General features: G+C 42.8%; 1 protein-coding gene across 2 annotated transcripts in view; it reads right to left on the bottom strand.

The window, feature by feature from the left end:
• wtip (WT1 interacting protein) overlaps nucleotides 1-16114 on the bottom strand; it is a 40672-nt gene that overhangs the window by 5490 nt on the left and 19068 nt on the right. The window contains exons 3-5 of one of the 2 annotated variants that reach the window (XM_029252369.1): nucleotides 3653-3720; nucleotides 1091-1153; nucleotides 433-563 (exon numbers count right to left, since the gene is read on the bottom strand). In XM_029252369.1, coding sequence (XP_029108202.1) covers nucleotides 433-563; nucleotides 1091-1153; nucleotides 3653-3720 — 262 coding nt within the window. The remainder of the gene's footprint in view (nucleotides 1-432; nucleotides 564-1090; nucleotides 1154-3652; nucleotides 3721-16114) is intronic. The other variant, XM_029252370.1, reaches the window with a different exon arrangement.

Here is a 16114-nt window from a genome sequence, read left to right as displayed (position 1 = left end):
TGCAAAATATCCTCTTAAGCACTTATAAAAGATGAAGAGTCAAACACAGTGATACAATTACAGATTTGTACATTCTATGTACAAATACGTGAAAGGTAAGGCCACAGTTAATAATCCCATCAAGAATATAAAGCTTTGATCTTTTCAGAAGTTCATGTGTTGTAGTCACTGTCAACAGTGAAATCATATGTTATTTAGGTTCACCCTTAGTGTGTGAGTGTGTTCCACTGATGTATGGATGAGTGGCTCACTGTAAGTAGTGTATCTAGCAGTGCAAGTCACCTTGGTGAATAAGGTGTGTGGGCTGATAATAGAGTTCACTGGAAGTTACTTTTGGAGAAAAGCATCTACTAAAATAAACAAATGTAAATGTGAATTTAAAAGGTCAGCCTCTTCAACAGGATTATAGACAGAAGTGGTGAATGGCCTTACGTGTGGTAGTCTTTCACACAGTAGATGTTGTTCTCCACATCCACAGTGAAGGGCACACCATCCAGACCCTCATTGCAGACTATACAGCGGAAGCAACCAGGGTGATAAGACTTCCCCAGCGCCTGCAGAATCTGAAGCCGGGCAGAAGACAGATGATGACTGCGGGCTAGAAAGATCTAAGACCCGACAGGATATAAGTAATTCAGGAGAGGCCTTGGAACATGCAGCAGATGGTTCTACAAGCTAAAGCATAGTAGAGGAACAGAACCAAGACAGCACAGTCCAAATATAAACCCCAAAAAGTGCTTTCTTTGCATTTTAAAAGCACTACAGCAACTGGGGTTTGACTAGGGTACCTACTGCTCATGGGCTTTTTACAAGTACAATAATGAATAAGGACTGTGTAGCATAATACACTTTAGAAACAAATCATTTCAGCATTTCAACATATTTGGCTGAAGAAATAGGTTAAGTACTGAATATCTACCTTTGCAAGTCACCTTGTTAGTCAGTGTCTATTGACTGCCCAAGCAAAAGCAGTCTCCACCTTTGCGAAACTGCACCAAAAAATTATGCATATGGTATGACATTAGGAAAGAGGTCAGCAAGAGAAAGCTGAGGGATGATCACTGAGGAGACACTAATCTAGAACGCTCACCATTTCCATGATGAGGTGGCCACAGACAAAGCACTTATCCGCTGTTTGCTGGAAACCTGAGTACTGCAGGACACAATGACAACATCCAAAATGAGTTTGGTACTTTTTGCAAATCCACTCCAGAATGCTCCTGGAGATAACACAAAATATGGCAACACAAATGTATGGGTTCAACAAGATGCATAACAAACAAACAACCATTTTGCTGACTTTCAGACCTGAATATAAAAGCACTGGATGCGATTCATTTCAAGGAAGAGTTATGAATTATTGCAAGACTGACTGCAGGGAGCTTCCTGAGCAGTTGGGGAAACGGGTCAAATCATTTAATTTGTTTACAATTATTTACAGGTTGTCCTGTAAAGAATAAGACTACAAGTTACCATCGCTATGGAGATGAGCACGCTCCTCATACTGTTGGTTTGTAGCTGGCTGATAACATTTGTGTTCACCACTTGGCATGTATTTATGTTATCCATCCATCGTCAACAACTGCCTGTCCCAAGTGGGGTCGCCGTGAGCCAGAGCCTAACCCGGCAACACAGGGCGCAGGGCTGAGAGGGAAGGGGACACACCCACGGCAGGATGCCAGTCCGTCACAGGGCACCCCAAGCAGGGCTTGAACCCCAGACCCGCCACACAGCGGGCACCGGCTGAACCCTCTGCAGCACCGCACCCCCCCCGTATTTTTGTTATTCAATTACTTATTTTTTTTCCCCCCCTAAAAAGAACAAATCTTGCATCTGACAAACAAAAACAGCCTGGAAATACAGAAGAAACCCACTTATCCACTAATGATCAATGTGGGCAACTCACAGGCCATGTTTATTTTTTTTTATAGCTTTAAGTGGCATCAGCTTTAACCATTATATTTTCAATTATGCTGTTTACCTTTATTAATTTAGCTGATGCTTTTCACCAAAGCAACTTACAGCATTAAGCCACTTACAATTATTTACCCATTTAAATATCCATCCATCCATCTTCTGTCCCACTTGTCCTAAAAGGGTCGCGGTGGCAGCAGGGAGAGCAAAGAGGCCCAGCTGCCCAATTAAATAGCTGGGTTTTTTTTCTGGAGCAATTTTAGGATAACACCTTGATCACAGGCACTATAGCTGGAGGTGGGATTTGAACCTGCAACCTTTGGGTTCAAATGGAGCAGCTCTAACAAGCTCTCTCATTTACACAGTTAAGAGACTGGATATCTTACATCTGCAGTACAAATGAATTCATCCCTATAAGTTTCTCTAAAATTCAATTATGGCTTTGAGTTTGATTGTTTTAGTTTATTCCACCCTGACATTGTGATTCACTAAGCTGGTTGTCATTACGTCCCTGTGGCATGCCGAGTATGCCCGGATTTAGGAGTGACCAGGTGTGAGGTGGTACAGGGTGAATTTAAGTGAAAGAACCACATAGACAAAAGCTATATACACCAGGAGTGCTGGGCAGCGTCTGCACCCATAACACTCTGAACTCTAGTGCAAAACCTCCTGACCTCTGTCCATTTAAGAAGCGCTGCAAATAACCCCACAGGTGGGAGTGGCCACGCTCCACACGCCATAGTTCCGTGTCCCCCCCCCGCAGCAGTCTAACAGGAAGACCATCTGCAGAGCATGACCCTGAGATCATGACCTTCCCATAACCTGGACAGCAGGTGGCACTTCTCATGGAGACGCAGCCTTTGACCCGACAGCCCTATCCAGACACACCATCTGCATGTATCCCGAGCACAGGCATAAGGTGTAACCCTAACCCTCCATACGATCAAAGATGTAAGCATTTCCTGTTCATTAACAAATCCACTTAGTCTCATTCGCCTGCAGAAGTTCAAATCCAACACTGGAGCAATTGCTACCTATGGCCTGCAATTGTTACAGCCACAGCTTCGTGTGCAGTAAATCTCTTGTGCACTGGATCTTGTGAAATCCTGGGTTAGCGGCGATCAGGAGGATGCAGTATTCCGATACAGAGAGTGCTGGAATTCTGTTAACTAGAGAACAATTTACTTCGACAAGGCAGGCAGTTTCTAAACTGCCCTAACATTTCCCATCCAGGTACACTACGTGAGCAGTCCAACAGGCCAAAATACCTCCTAACCACTGTGCAGGTCTGACCAGCATCTATGACACGTGTTTGTTTGAGCTTACTACCAATAAAGCAGGCTCCACTAGTTGCTAAATATAAGGAATCACATACTTTTCCTGTTAGAGGCCTTGACTGTATAAACAGTTGAATTGGAAATATAAAATGTTTTGTGGGTTTGTTAAATAAGACTGTCTTTATTATTATGACTTAGATGAGGATCAGGTCACAGTTTAGGAGCCATGTATGCAGAAATCCAGATAATTCCAAAGGTTTCACAAACATTTTCTCACGTTTGTAGATACTCAGCACCTACATGGTGCCTAATCAAATGATGCTTTTCTCCACAAACTACTTCCTCAGTGCCACCCCCTGCTGGAATGAGAATGGAGCCCCTACCACTGGACCAGCCGTGCCACACTGCTGTGGTTTTTAACTCTTTCCGGTAAAAATCCCCAGAATGCAACAGTAACTTACCAAGAAATCCTCTTCACAGTAGACTTTGCCGCTGACATTGTAGAAAGCCTTTCCTCTGAGCCGTCTCCCTGTGGAGCACAAAAAGAATATTAGAAGGGACCTTAATTTCAGGCCTGTAGGTCTGATTTACATGCGGTGCAACCACTACCGTGCCGGATCTTAAGGTCCAAGAGAATGGAGTATATAGAGGTTTGCTTTCTACCAAAGGACATGAATAGACATTTTATCAAATCAACTTCTTTAACTTTCTATCTGGATTCCATGGGTGTCAGAAGTTTAAAGAGAGCAGAAGAAGCAGAAGCCTGCAACGTCCTGATCCGCAGATTCCACACGTCTGCTGTGTACAGTGGACCTGTGTCACCTTGGTCTTAAACGGAACAGAAATTAAACCAAGCCAGCTGTAGAGGCTGGTCCTCAGAGAAGCAAGAAGCCTGGCAGTTACTAATCAGCCAGAGATCAACATGGTGCACGGATGGGCTTGTTCACCTGAGATGCCACTGGCTCTCACCCACATCCCACTCATCAGCAGACCAGCGGAACAGCCGACGCAGCTTGACCCGAGTTCTCTCCCAGGCACCCAGCGTACAATGTACAAAAGACCGGGTCAAAATAAGCTGCAAAGGCAATTCTTTCCACCAGGCCCACCAGTCAGGAGGTAAGAGAATGTACAACACTCAGTACTGACCCTTGGCACTAGACTGCAACAGTATATAAACTTGAAGTTAGTACTGATTTAAAAAAAAAAAAAAGTGTAGTTATTTTTATAGGCCTTGCTTAAGACCTTTAAGTGGTACACAATTTAACCATTTCCACTGCTTGTGGCCATGCGTCAGCATTTATCCAATGTGGGGTGTGGCTATTGTACTAAGTCCCTCATTGTCATCATACTAGTTCAGCTGAAAAATACACTGAATCCATGCATTACAAATCTGAGTTTAAACTGTTAAATTAGAAAAATGAATCTTAGAACATTATTTCAAAGTGTTCTTTCCTGAAATTTGTGCGTTCAAGTAAAAGCAACCTGTGTTTGTGTTGTGGTGCCATTTAATGGCTGCACACACCTAATTAGAATAGGACTGTGGGACCTGATTTATATTTGACTCACTTGTAGTGAGTAAAGCTACTGACATCCCTGAGTGCTTGTGATCAGTAACAAGACAGCAAATGGTAGAAATGCTTATGAGATGAATTTGGCAACATTCAAACGCATCAAACAGGAATTTGAGATAAACATTTTTAGTCGATTTAAATGCCTTAATTTTAACATAACTTGACATTAATAATGTTCAAAAGTCTACATTTAAGCATTTCACTGTCACTCACACACTATGGGTGAACCTGAACAGCACGTCTTTGGACTGTGGGTGGAATCTGGAGCACCCAGAGGAAACGCATGCAGACACGGGGAGAACGTGCAAACTCCACACAGGCTGGGGGGGGAACGAACCCACGCCCTCTCACATCACCCAGGCACTGCGAGACAGTAGTGCTACTCGCTGTGCCACCATGCTGCTCATACATGAATTCAGCCCATCTGTATTTTTAATCTTATATTAATAGCATACATAATTTAGTGAAAGCTGATGAAAATCAGCCATTTGTTTATTCATTTAGCAGATTCTTTTCTTGAAGGCAACATATGGAGAAAACAAAAGTGCACTTCAACAGATGGAGATAGATGCAGTAGTGATCGACAGCACAGTCATAGTCCAACATTGTTTAAACGGCATATATTAGATGCGTAGCTGCATACAGAATTGGCGCTGTACAAGTTTTATTTTTAAACTAATATAGTGCAAGTTTATATGGAAGACTGATCAAGAAAGAAGTGGGTGCAAAAGAGTTTGAAAATGTTAAAAGGAATTGAGTAGTTCAGAGAGACAAGGAGATTATTCCACCACAAAGGAGCTAGAGCAGAGAACCTTCAAGCTTTTGATTCTAGATCTCTTGTAAGTAGGACCCCCCCCAAGCGGTGGTAGGTAGAGGAGCATAGTGAGCAATTAGGTTGTGTAGGCAACAGAAAGCAGATCCACTGATGGTCCTGTAGGCCGTAACTAGTCTTGAACTTGATGGAGGTTGCTATAACAATCCAGTGGAGAGACATCCGTATTCAATGAACCAGTCAGCAGCTGGGTCTGAATAAAAGTTTGTGGAAAATATGCCTTTTTTTATTGTAGTTTTAAAAAAATAAATAACACCGACTTTTGTCTAGGGTGTACCCTACCCCCTGCTTCTGGAATATAATTGTGAATCACTGTAATCCTGCATTGGGCAAAACCTAAATGGTGAATAAGTGAAGTGACATCCGCATGATGTACCATTGATCGATTGCAACAGTGATAAATGTGACATTGGAATTACAAAGAAACAGTTAAAAGCAAATTCCCGGTCCCTGTTGTAAGGTGAAGAGCCAGCACACGCCCTTAGTGACTATATTAACATTTAGGGTTATCTGAATGTAATAGTCCTTTGGAGCTGCCATATATAGACATGTTGGGAACCAGTTCTCCCTCCAAGGTTATGCCAGAGCTGCTCAGCATACATGCTACTTCAAAACCTTGTGGCAAGAAATACTTTGACATTAAAATAGCTTGGGAAGAACAGTATTAAAAAACACCAAAAGCAGGGGAAGAGAGAGGGGAGGGGAAAAAAAAAAAAAAAAAAAACGAACAGCACACAGCAGAGAACAAGAACCAGGGTGAAGTGAATTGCCTATGCTCAGTACGAACATGAGTGGCGTCTTTGGTCTGCTGAAGGACCATCCTGTGACCTGCCACACTCTGGCTGCGGACGGCGGGCTGCAGGGTCTGCACAAACAGGGACATTCCTTCGTCCTGAGGTCAGCGGCTTGTCCTATTCATCCACACCCAGGAGCTCGCCCCAGAGTGGGGGGTGGGTCTCACGGCCTCCCCTTTGTCTCGGGGGAATGGCAGAGTTCAGCTGGAAAGTTTGGCTCTGAAAGATGGGGGGGAACCATCTCCTAGAATCGAGTTCCCTTCGTAAGCGCCACAGCAACAAAGACGGGACAGGTAACTATATCAAGGTTTATCATATATATAAATGCCCCCTTACACAGTGTCTAAACCAAAGGAAAAAGACTACAAAAACTGGGATACAGGATGAGAAGCAAACACACAAAGAGTGTGGGCAGTGGAATTAATTCAATAAGCCATTTTTCAGAAGCACAGGATTACTTCATAAATGGCAAACAAAAACACATTCAACAGTTTATCAGCTTGACCATCGTAATTTCAGTCATGGTACAGAAAGGCTCTGCACTTATTTTACATCAGTAGCGATCAGTAACCGCCCAGGGGATCGTCCTGGTCTCGATTACTTTCAAGCCTTTTAGATGGGTAGACTAGAAAGTGCTATTGGCTCAGAGGAAACCATGCAGACATTTTCAGCCATTCTAAGGCCCTGGTTCTGAAAGTCTGGCCCAAAGACCCCCTGTGATGCCCAAATGTGATTCAAGTAGTTTGCAAGCAAAGAGTCATAACATCTGAGCAAAGTAATGTGCAACTCACTCTGATATGGGTCCATTAAGGACCTACATGGTTTTAAAATGTAAACAGTTAATGTTTACTCACATCTAAGCCACACATACTAAGTTATGTAATATGAGCTTTATTAGACCACCTTGTTCAACACACCTTCAAAGGCACTGTGCTTTACTTCTCTATGGTATTCCCAACATCACTCTGCTATGAAATTTTAAGTTTTTCATTCCAGATAAAAATAGAGTATATTCTTATGCTTGCACCAAGTGATCTTAATTTGCTTTGTAACAGTAAATATCAGTTCAGTGGCATCAATTCCCAACTATTAACTCATAAAAAGAGGAAATGACTAAATATTAAAATTGACAAAAAAAAAAAACCTCCAGTTTTGGTCCAGATATCACCACCTAGACATCTCCTCACAAGTGCACTCTTCACATAAACTTTTTAATTAATGAACAATTTCACAACATATGGAGTCATTAACAGTTTTATGAAAATATTAGCATTTCACATAAATACATTATTAAAGTATCACAACTTTAACATGGAATTTATGCTACAATGTGGGCCATAGGTGGTCCACTGTATCTGACTTTGCCAAAGTGGTCCTTGGTTCAAAACGCAGCAAAGCAGTGATCTCGGCTCAGTGTCTTCTCTTCCTCCTCTTCCATTGCTACCCTTCAAATGTAGGAACTAAACAGTTCAATGCAAATAGTGCTTATCTTCTGATTAAGAAATTTGAACTAATTAAACTAAACCACAACTGAATTGAACTCAACCATACTACCTGAAGAGTCACCATAGTTTCTCAGACACGTTCAACATGCTGACACAAAACTGTCCAGGAAGTGCGATCCATCTACATTCGTCACAAGCACTTTGCATGAACAGTCAGGTCCCAGTGACTGGGGAGGAACAGAATCAGGCTGTTGGAAAGGCATTTTCAGGACTCGGTTAACTAGTTACCTTCTCTAGAGATCTGCTCTCATCAGGCACCGAGGAATACTGAAAAACAGGAGTTAGAGGCTGAGCAACATCGCTATCTTTCCGACTCGTTTGACGGTCATCTGCGAACTAAGCTTTTTAGACATGCGCAAATGACAAAATGTGGAACTCGTCTAGAAAAAGACTGCATAACCTAATCACTGGACATTTTCATAATTGACGCAGAACAGAATTAAGTCATTGCACGACTCAAAGCCCATCCTTTCAGAAATACCGAAGTTCCGTCAAACTACCAAACGTGACCGACATGGAGGAGTGTCATATTTCATCCAGGAATGCTGAAGAGAAACCATATAGGTGTTTTCCTCATGAGCTAAAAGAAAGAATCAGACACCTCTCCCCCTAGCTCAAAACAAGCAGGTCTTTATCACCTGTAGACACTATGGTGGGGGGGGTGTCCTACTGGATACTGAGGGTAATGATTCACTGGGCTTGTCGCCTGGACTCAAGGGAGTATTACCACCCTGCCCCCATAGCAAGTACAGGCTTGTCAGTCTGCCGTCTCACTCCCTCCCTCCCAGTCATGCAAACACAACCCTGTCCATCAGTTCCTAGCCCATTCCCCACCTCGACTGGATTGGTTTGTGATTTCAGACAGGGTTGGACATTTTCCAGGGAAAACAGCTGGGAATTAGGGGTCTCGCTGTGGTCCTCAGTGAAGGACTGCAGGGACATGTAGATAACACTGCGTGGCCATGAGTCAGGGGTAGGCAGGAGTCGCACCTCAAAAGGCATGACTGGTCGGAACTGTCGCAGCAGGTGCCGCTGACCTCCTCCAGCAGGACTCTACCAGCAAAAGTACACAACCCAGGCAGTGACCACTGCCACCACTCATACAGATGGACAAGCAGCAAATTAATAAATAAAAAGGGAATTTAAATTCAATGCTTCTATATACGTAACACACACACACAGTATTACAATATGGGGTTTATGCATTATAGTTACAGGTAAGAAAGTGGCTCTGCTATTGTTCAGCGTCATTGTGTGGTCCTCAACTTCCAACTACATTCTGTTCCATGGATGTCATAAGTACAAATCCCCTTATACTATGTTATAGAAACCATAAGGATTTTAAACCATTAACACACTTGAACACAAGATTGGAGAAAATGTCCCATCTCTCAATTTCACACACAGAATAATAAGTACAGTACATTTTCATGATGCATTATTAGTTTCACTTTCATTTCAAAATTAGTTTTCTTCCACTTTTTTCCTACACCAGCAGCACATTCAAGTTATCACTTGCTAGCCACCATAAAAGTAACTTGCATAGAATTATGTCAATGAAACATTCTGCAAATAAAATGCTTTTATAACCAAAATGTAATCACTGCTAGACACACAAACACTGAGATCCAAATAAAAAAAAATTGGTGCCTTGTGATGGTGCGGCCAGCTAATGTTATTGTATGTTAGACTTTATGAACAAACATCAGGACTCAAAAATACAATAAGGGTGGTGGGACCATGGTACATTACATAAGTCGAGGAATGCCACGTGCATACAAATGTGTGTACAAAGCATTCCGACAGACTGATCAACAGTAATGGGTCCTGGTAGATACTGTACATATTCCACTGAACACTACACAGGACTATTGCAGTGTTCTTGGCTGGCAGGGCACCAGACGAAGAAGGCTACTGCAGTCATGTGACAGACGAACAGTCACACCTGGCCTTCAAGACCCCAAGAGGTGGTAAAATGAATACTCAAACTGTATTCCCTACCTAAGCACTGGTCATGCTATGATAATTATGTGGAGGAATTATCTTTGTAGAGTGAAAGACATAGGCAGTGACCTTGGGAACATTGTATCTTTAAATCACAAACATCCGTGAGTCAGATTATCAAAAAATGTCCAGGGTGTACCGTGAAATATTTTTCCTGGACAGACTCCAGACCATGCACTGAACAAGAAGTGATTGATAATGAACAAAGGAAGTATAACTGACAAAAAACAAGCTAGCAATAATTGTTACAAATACCATGAAATATTTTCATGTATGAAATGCTTTTGACATTTTAGTTAATTTTACCGTTTCCACGTGGGAACCAATTCTTCCATACAAAAGAACAGAACTGAACTTGCCTAAGAGTGACCTCTAAGAAATTAACAAACTGGTATTTTCATAATTGTAACATTTTATTAGAAACAGGCAACGGACCATAGTCAGAGTTAAGGAAAACAGAGAAAGAGTTGAAGAGTTCCAAGACTACGATCTCTGCTTTGTAAATTGTTTTAATAAGAATTGGTACCTGTCCTACTAATGCACTGACAGAGGCAGGGGAGCAGGACCTTGGATTGTCTTTAGTGATGATAAATGATCATTTTTATATGATGAAGTCTTCCCTGCCTGTACCACCCTCAGTATCCAGGAAACAAACAAAGCTCACTCACAGAATGTACCGCAGCATGCCTGCTCAGGATAACCCCGGGAACATCATATGTGTTTTAAATAAGGCCACAATGGGTACTTTGTATTTATTCTGGAATATCTATATAAGCTTACTGGAATAGGCTTTGTGCAAATATTTAAAGAAACATTTATCAAAAAGTATGTTCCCCCCCCTTTATGTTGTTGTTAAATCACAACCCAAATTCTCTTCTGGATGACATTCAAGATACACAGGAAAAGATATTAGACCCATGTGTATTTTTCAACAGCTGTACACAAGGACCCAGTTCAACCAGAGAGAACACCACCCAGCATAGCCAACATACATGTCCATGACCTGAGACCAAAAAGGTTAGCTAACTTTCTCAACCCACCTACAAAACCAAAACACACCCCAACAACAAAAACCAAACCTAGCCCAACAACAAACCAAGCCTAACCCATCAACAAAAAGCCAGGCATCAAACCAACCCACTATCAAAAACCAACCATCAAACCAAATCCAAACCAACAGACCAAGTCTAACACACCAACACACCCAGAAAACAGGCTAACACTATATACAATTCATTGGAAGTTGCTTTGGAGAAAAGCATCTGTTAAATAAATAGAAGAAGAAAACCCAATCACCACACCCACCAACAAAACCAAACAAACCAAGTCTAACCCACCAACCAAAACAAACAAACCAGCCAGGTACCAACATGAGCATTTTATTGAGATTATCAAGCGGGTACCTCCCGTTGTTGGTGTTTCATCGAATTAGGCCCATGACACCCTGCCATGGTCAATACCCTTCACCCTCAACAAATACTGCAACTCCACTAACTCAACCAGTTAAACCACAGCTCCATACAGACCTTCTAACTACACCACCTTATCAGCAGCAACTGCAAATGCATCACTCCACAAGTTTAAACTATTTTAATTAACAAGGCCACACCTCCTTAATTAACACCAGCTGCTTCCTATTACTCACCATCTGCCACTAATTTTCCACCACTACACACCTCCCTCTAACCTGTAACCCCAACTACCCTGCTTTCTTTTCAACCATAACCACTGACTTGCCTTCTCAGCTGCCTCAGACAGCTCTTTCACTGCTGCCTTTAATGAGTGGCCTCTAATATAAAACTCCCTCAACAACTCCATAACTGATTTAGTCACAAACCCTCTAACAATCTCACCTGAGCCCGCCATCAACGGTCCCTTGCGTCTGCTACCAGATCTGCATACTTTAACAGTTTCCACTCGTATGCCTCCCCAATAGCATCCTCGAAAGGCACTGTTAACTCTACAAAGTACACAATACGCTCACCCTCCAGATATAACACTATGTCTGGATGCAATGAAGTAACCACAATGACCTGCGGAACCTGGAGCTGCTTGCCCATATCAGCCCACTTGCCCACCTACCAGGGCATGTCTGCCCTTGCAAAGTGCTACTCTCTCCTGCACACACAAAACCAATTGTTTTAGCTAAACTGCCAACAGGCAGAGAATTCACAACTTGCCGCTTGCTCTCAAAACCACCTGCTAAACATCTAAAAACTTGATTACGGCACCCAGTATAATATCCCTGCCCCAAACTAACCTTACACCCTGACAACATGTGCCTTAGTGTCACCACACCGCTATACAAAATACAAGAACCATCACCACCTGCCCATTGCTTAACATTCTGTGGCATTGGTAGCACATCCTAAGTTGCTCCAACAATAAAAAACTTAAGGCAACTCGCCTCATCGCCCACACATCTTGCCAGCATAACTTCCTCCTCTTCACACCTTCCCAGTTCACTTACTGACCCTGCTTAACTAATGCGACCGCCTTTGCACACCTCACCTCCTCTTCCTGCCCTTAGACCTGCTCAACAACCAGCCACCGTCTCTCTGCCTCCAGCACAGCACTCTACAACCGCCGCATATGGCCAGAGCCAAACCCTGCCCCCTCCCTCTCTGCACATGCCCAACTACGATCAACAACATCAGCAACCCTTTTGTGCTTTGGACTGCATCTCTGGAGTTCCACCATCTACCTTTCCTTACTGACAGCACCACCTTTCTCACAATCTCATCTTTTGACTTCGCTAGAGTCAGCTCCACACCCAACTTTGCATACTTGTACTCCAACACCAAACTTGATACTGGCAGCTCCAACATGCCCTTACCATATAACGCTACACTGCTTAAACAGCGTGGCACCCCCAGCCATCTTCATACTGCTGTACTAATAACCTGCTCGAGCTTCTCCACTTCCCAGACAGAAAACTCATATACTGTAAGTGGCCACCTAATATGTGGCAAGAGCCCAAACTGCAGACACCACAACTTTAACTTCCCAGGGAGGAAGGACACATAAATGCTCTTTATGTCTTCCACAACCACCTCCCTTAGTGCCACATCCTGCTCCTAATCACTTACTACAGAGCTATACCATCTGCCCAAGCTCTTAACTGGCTTCTCCAGAATATAAGGAATTACTTCGTCATCAATACAAAACTTCTCCTGTACCACTTTCCCACCAGCAATCGAGAGACTCTTCGATTTAGTTGGCTTAACCTTCAGCTTAGCCCACTTCAAGTTGTCATTGAGTTTAGACAACAAATGACAAGTACAAGGAGCCATAGCAGTTGTCATGTCATCCATAAATGTTCTAATAGGGGGTAGGCATGTCTCATCCTGCAGCCTCTCACCACCAACAACCCATTTGGAAGCCTTTATAATAACTTCCACTGCCATTGTGAAAGCCAATGGCGAAATTGTACATCCAGCCATGATTCCAATCTGCAACTGATGCCAAAATGCTGTATAGCTTTCTGTACTAAAACAAAACTGAATATCTGCAAATTAGGCTTTCACCAGCCTCGTAACACTTCTAGGAACCTTAAAAAAACACCTGAACACCTCCCACAGCAAACTGTGCGGAACTGACCCACAAGCATTTGCTAAGTCCAAGAACACCACATGGAGATCTCTTCCCCTTCTTGAAAGACTGAATCTGATGCCAAATCCTACTGGTGTGCTCCAAGCACCCTGAGCATCCCGGAAGCCCCGCTTTCTGAGGTATCAATCAGCCTGTTGGCTTTCAAGTATGCTACAACACTGAAGAAAATCTTCCCTTCAACACTGAGAAGGCTAATAGGCCTAAACTGGCCTATCCCAGCCTACCCCAACAGCCCCCTTTTCCTTAGGAATAAAAATTCCTCTTGCTTGCCGCAATAACTTAGAAATGACCCCCTTCTTTCACACAACAGCCATCAACCTCCACAAAAATTTTAGTAGACCCGGAGTACATTTAAACACCCGGTATGGTACCCTGTTTGGGCCAGGTGCCGAAGAGTCCCTTGCCCACCGCACTACATCTTGCACCTCTCCCCACCTCAGGGGGGCACACATCCATTTCCCACTCTATCTCCCCTACAGGGGGATGTCTACCGGTAACTCTAGCCCACCATCATGCTCTAAACCAGAGACAACCTCACACAGATAACCATCCAGCTCCTGCTTTTCTACCCTTAACATCAAAGACTTCTTACCACACAGAGCCTTCACAAACTTGAAAGAATCTCTGAAAAACACCACCCTGGCTTGCCCTTTCTTCCTCCTCCTCCTAAGAGCATCCATCCTCCTTAATACAGCCAGTTTACTCCTTATACCTGCCTGCAAGACACAAATACCCTCCCTTACCCCCTCCTCAGCTTACCTCCATCACCTTTTAAGCTGCCTTCTCTCCAGGACAACCCTCTCTATTTCTACCAGCTGCCTTGACTTCACAACACCCAGCTGCTCCTTACTCCTTGCCTGCATTATCCCAAATCACTCTACCCCATAGTTGTAAAAAAACTTCCCCCAATCTATCTAACTTACTCTCTGCTGACCCCTTCAACTTACTCAGGATACCAACCAAATCATTATTTACAGTATCCCATACCCCAGCTTCTCTACCTGCTGGTCACTTAACCTTTGGCTGTTGCCCCTGTGACTTTTCCTTCCCCAGTTTAACCCTTCCTGTTTGCACAACCTCACCTGCCTGTCTTTCACCATCCTGGAACCCAGTGCCCAGTACTCCTTCCTCAGTGCCAGGGGTAGTGATATCCTGCAGACTTTGGTGTGAAACCTACAGCTAGACTTCAACTGACTGACTTGAGCTACTTCTCAAAAAGTAGGGATCAATGCAGGGCCCCTGCCCTCACACATCCTGGCATCTTCTCCTTCCCTGGTGAATCCTCAGGCCTCTTGCCAATGTCACCTTCCTCCACTCAGACACAAATCTGCAACTGCCTTCCATCACCCACCAAACTGGTTCTCCCCATGCACAACTTGCTGCTTGTAGCTATAACTGTTCCAAGATCAAAAGCCATAAAATCCACCTGAGAGCCATTTTACACCCTTGTTCTCACTGACTCTCAAGGTATTGTACTGTTTGATAAAATTATCACTCTACATATAGTGTAAAGGAAACAATTTTACTGTTATGGTCTTCACCTGAATCTCCTGCTTCACATATGTAGTTGATGCAAGAAAAGTTAGTGTCTGACCTACATAACAGCAATGAATTCTAGAACATGTGGTCAAGTTTTTGGAACTTAGATTGTGCTATATTTGCTAAATGCTGTAACCTTTTGCTCTTGTGTTGTATTATATATCCAAAGGTATTTGCATTTTCTCAACATACTCTCCATATTTTTGTGACCCAGTTCTCTTGTGCTGTTTATTAAAATATCGTAAAATAATGATGCAGCCACTACTGAAAACATTCTGATTTTGATAGAGTGGCAGTCAATAAAGACTCTAGAAAAGGACCAATGTTCTTTCACCTCCAGGGAACCATTATCCCCCCCTTAAAGTGATGTAAAATATGAGACCTGGTGGTAAACGGAGGTTGTGACTCAAAGAGAGCATTATGAACCTTTTCAGTTGTCCTGAACATAATGAGCATGTCTGACCAACCTGTGAGTCAGTGTCACTTGTCATGATTTCCAGCAAGACAGTGGTCTGGATAATGACTAATGTTGTCCAAGGTCTCTCTCCAGGCAATTTAGTAAAATAGGAAGAGGGCCCATCTTTACCTTAAAAATCAGCTTTTTAGCTGTCTAATAAAGACTTTTTTCTCCCAGCCAATGTGAATTAGAAAACATTACCCAAAGGACAGCAATATGACTGAGGATGACCCTCCTGTGAAATGAACCAGCACACTTGGTCACATTTGCTTTTATAACCAGAGATTTTTGTATTTTTTAAATTATAAAAAAAAAAAAAAAAAAAAAAAAAAAAATTCTGGAATAATCTAAAATTGCATAAAAACTGCAGTGACTTACTATGCTGTTGTTAATACTTCAGAATTACACTTCCAAATCAACTGAATCCAGGGCTTTTATGAATATTGAAGTTACAAGCCAAGGATTCCACCATTTCTTTAATATTTTTTCAATTGCATTCATTCTGTAAAACTTCAATACGCTAAACTTATAACAAGTGGTACAAAACAGAGGACCCAAACACAAACATGCAAGTATGCAAGCTAGACTGTAAAGTGCATGACAACAAGG

Source organism: Scleropages formosus, chromosome 5, assembly GCF_900964775.1.
Source record: "Scleropages formosus chromosome 5, fSclFor1.1, whole genome shotgun sequence".
NCBI lineage: Eukaryota > Metazoa > Chordata > Actinopteri > Osteoglossiformes > Osteoglossidae > Scleropages > Scleropages formosus.
This window is presented reverse-complemented; position numbering and strand designations above follow the sequence as displayed.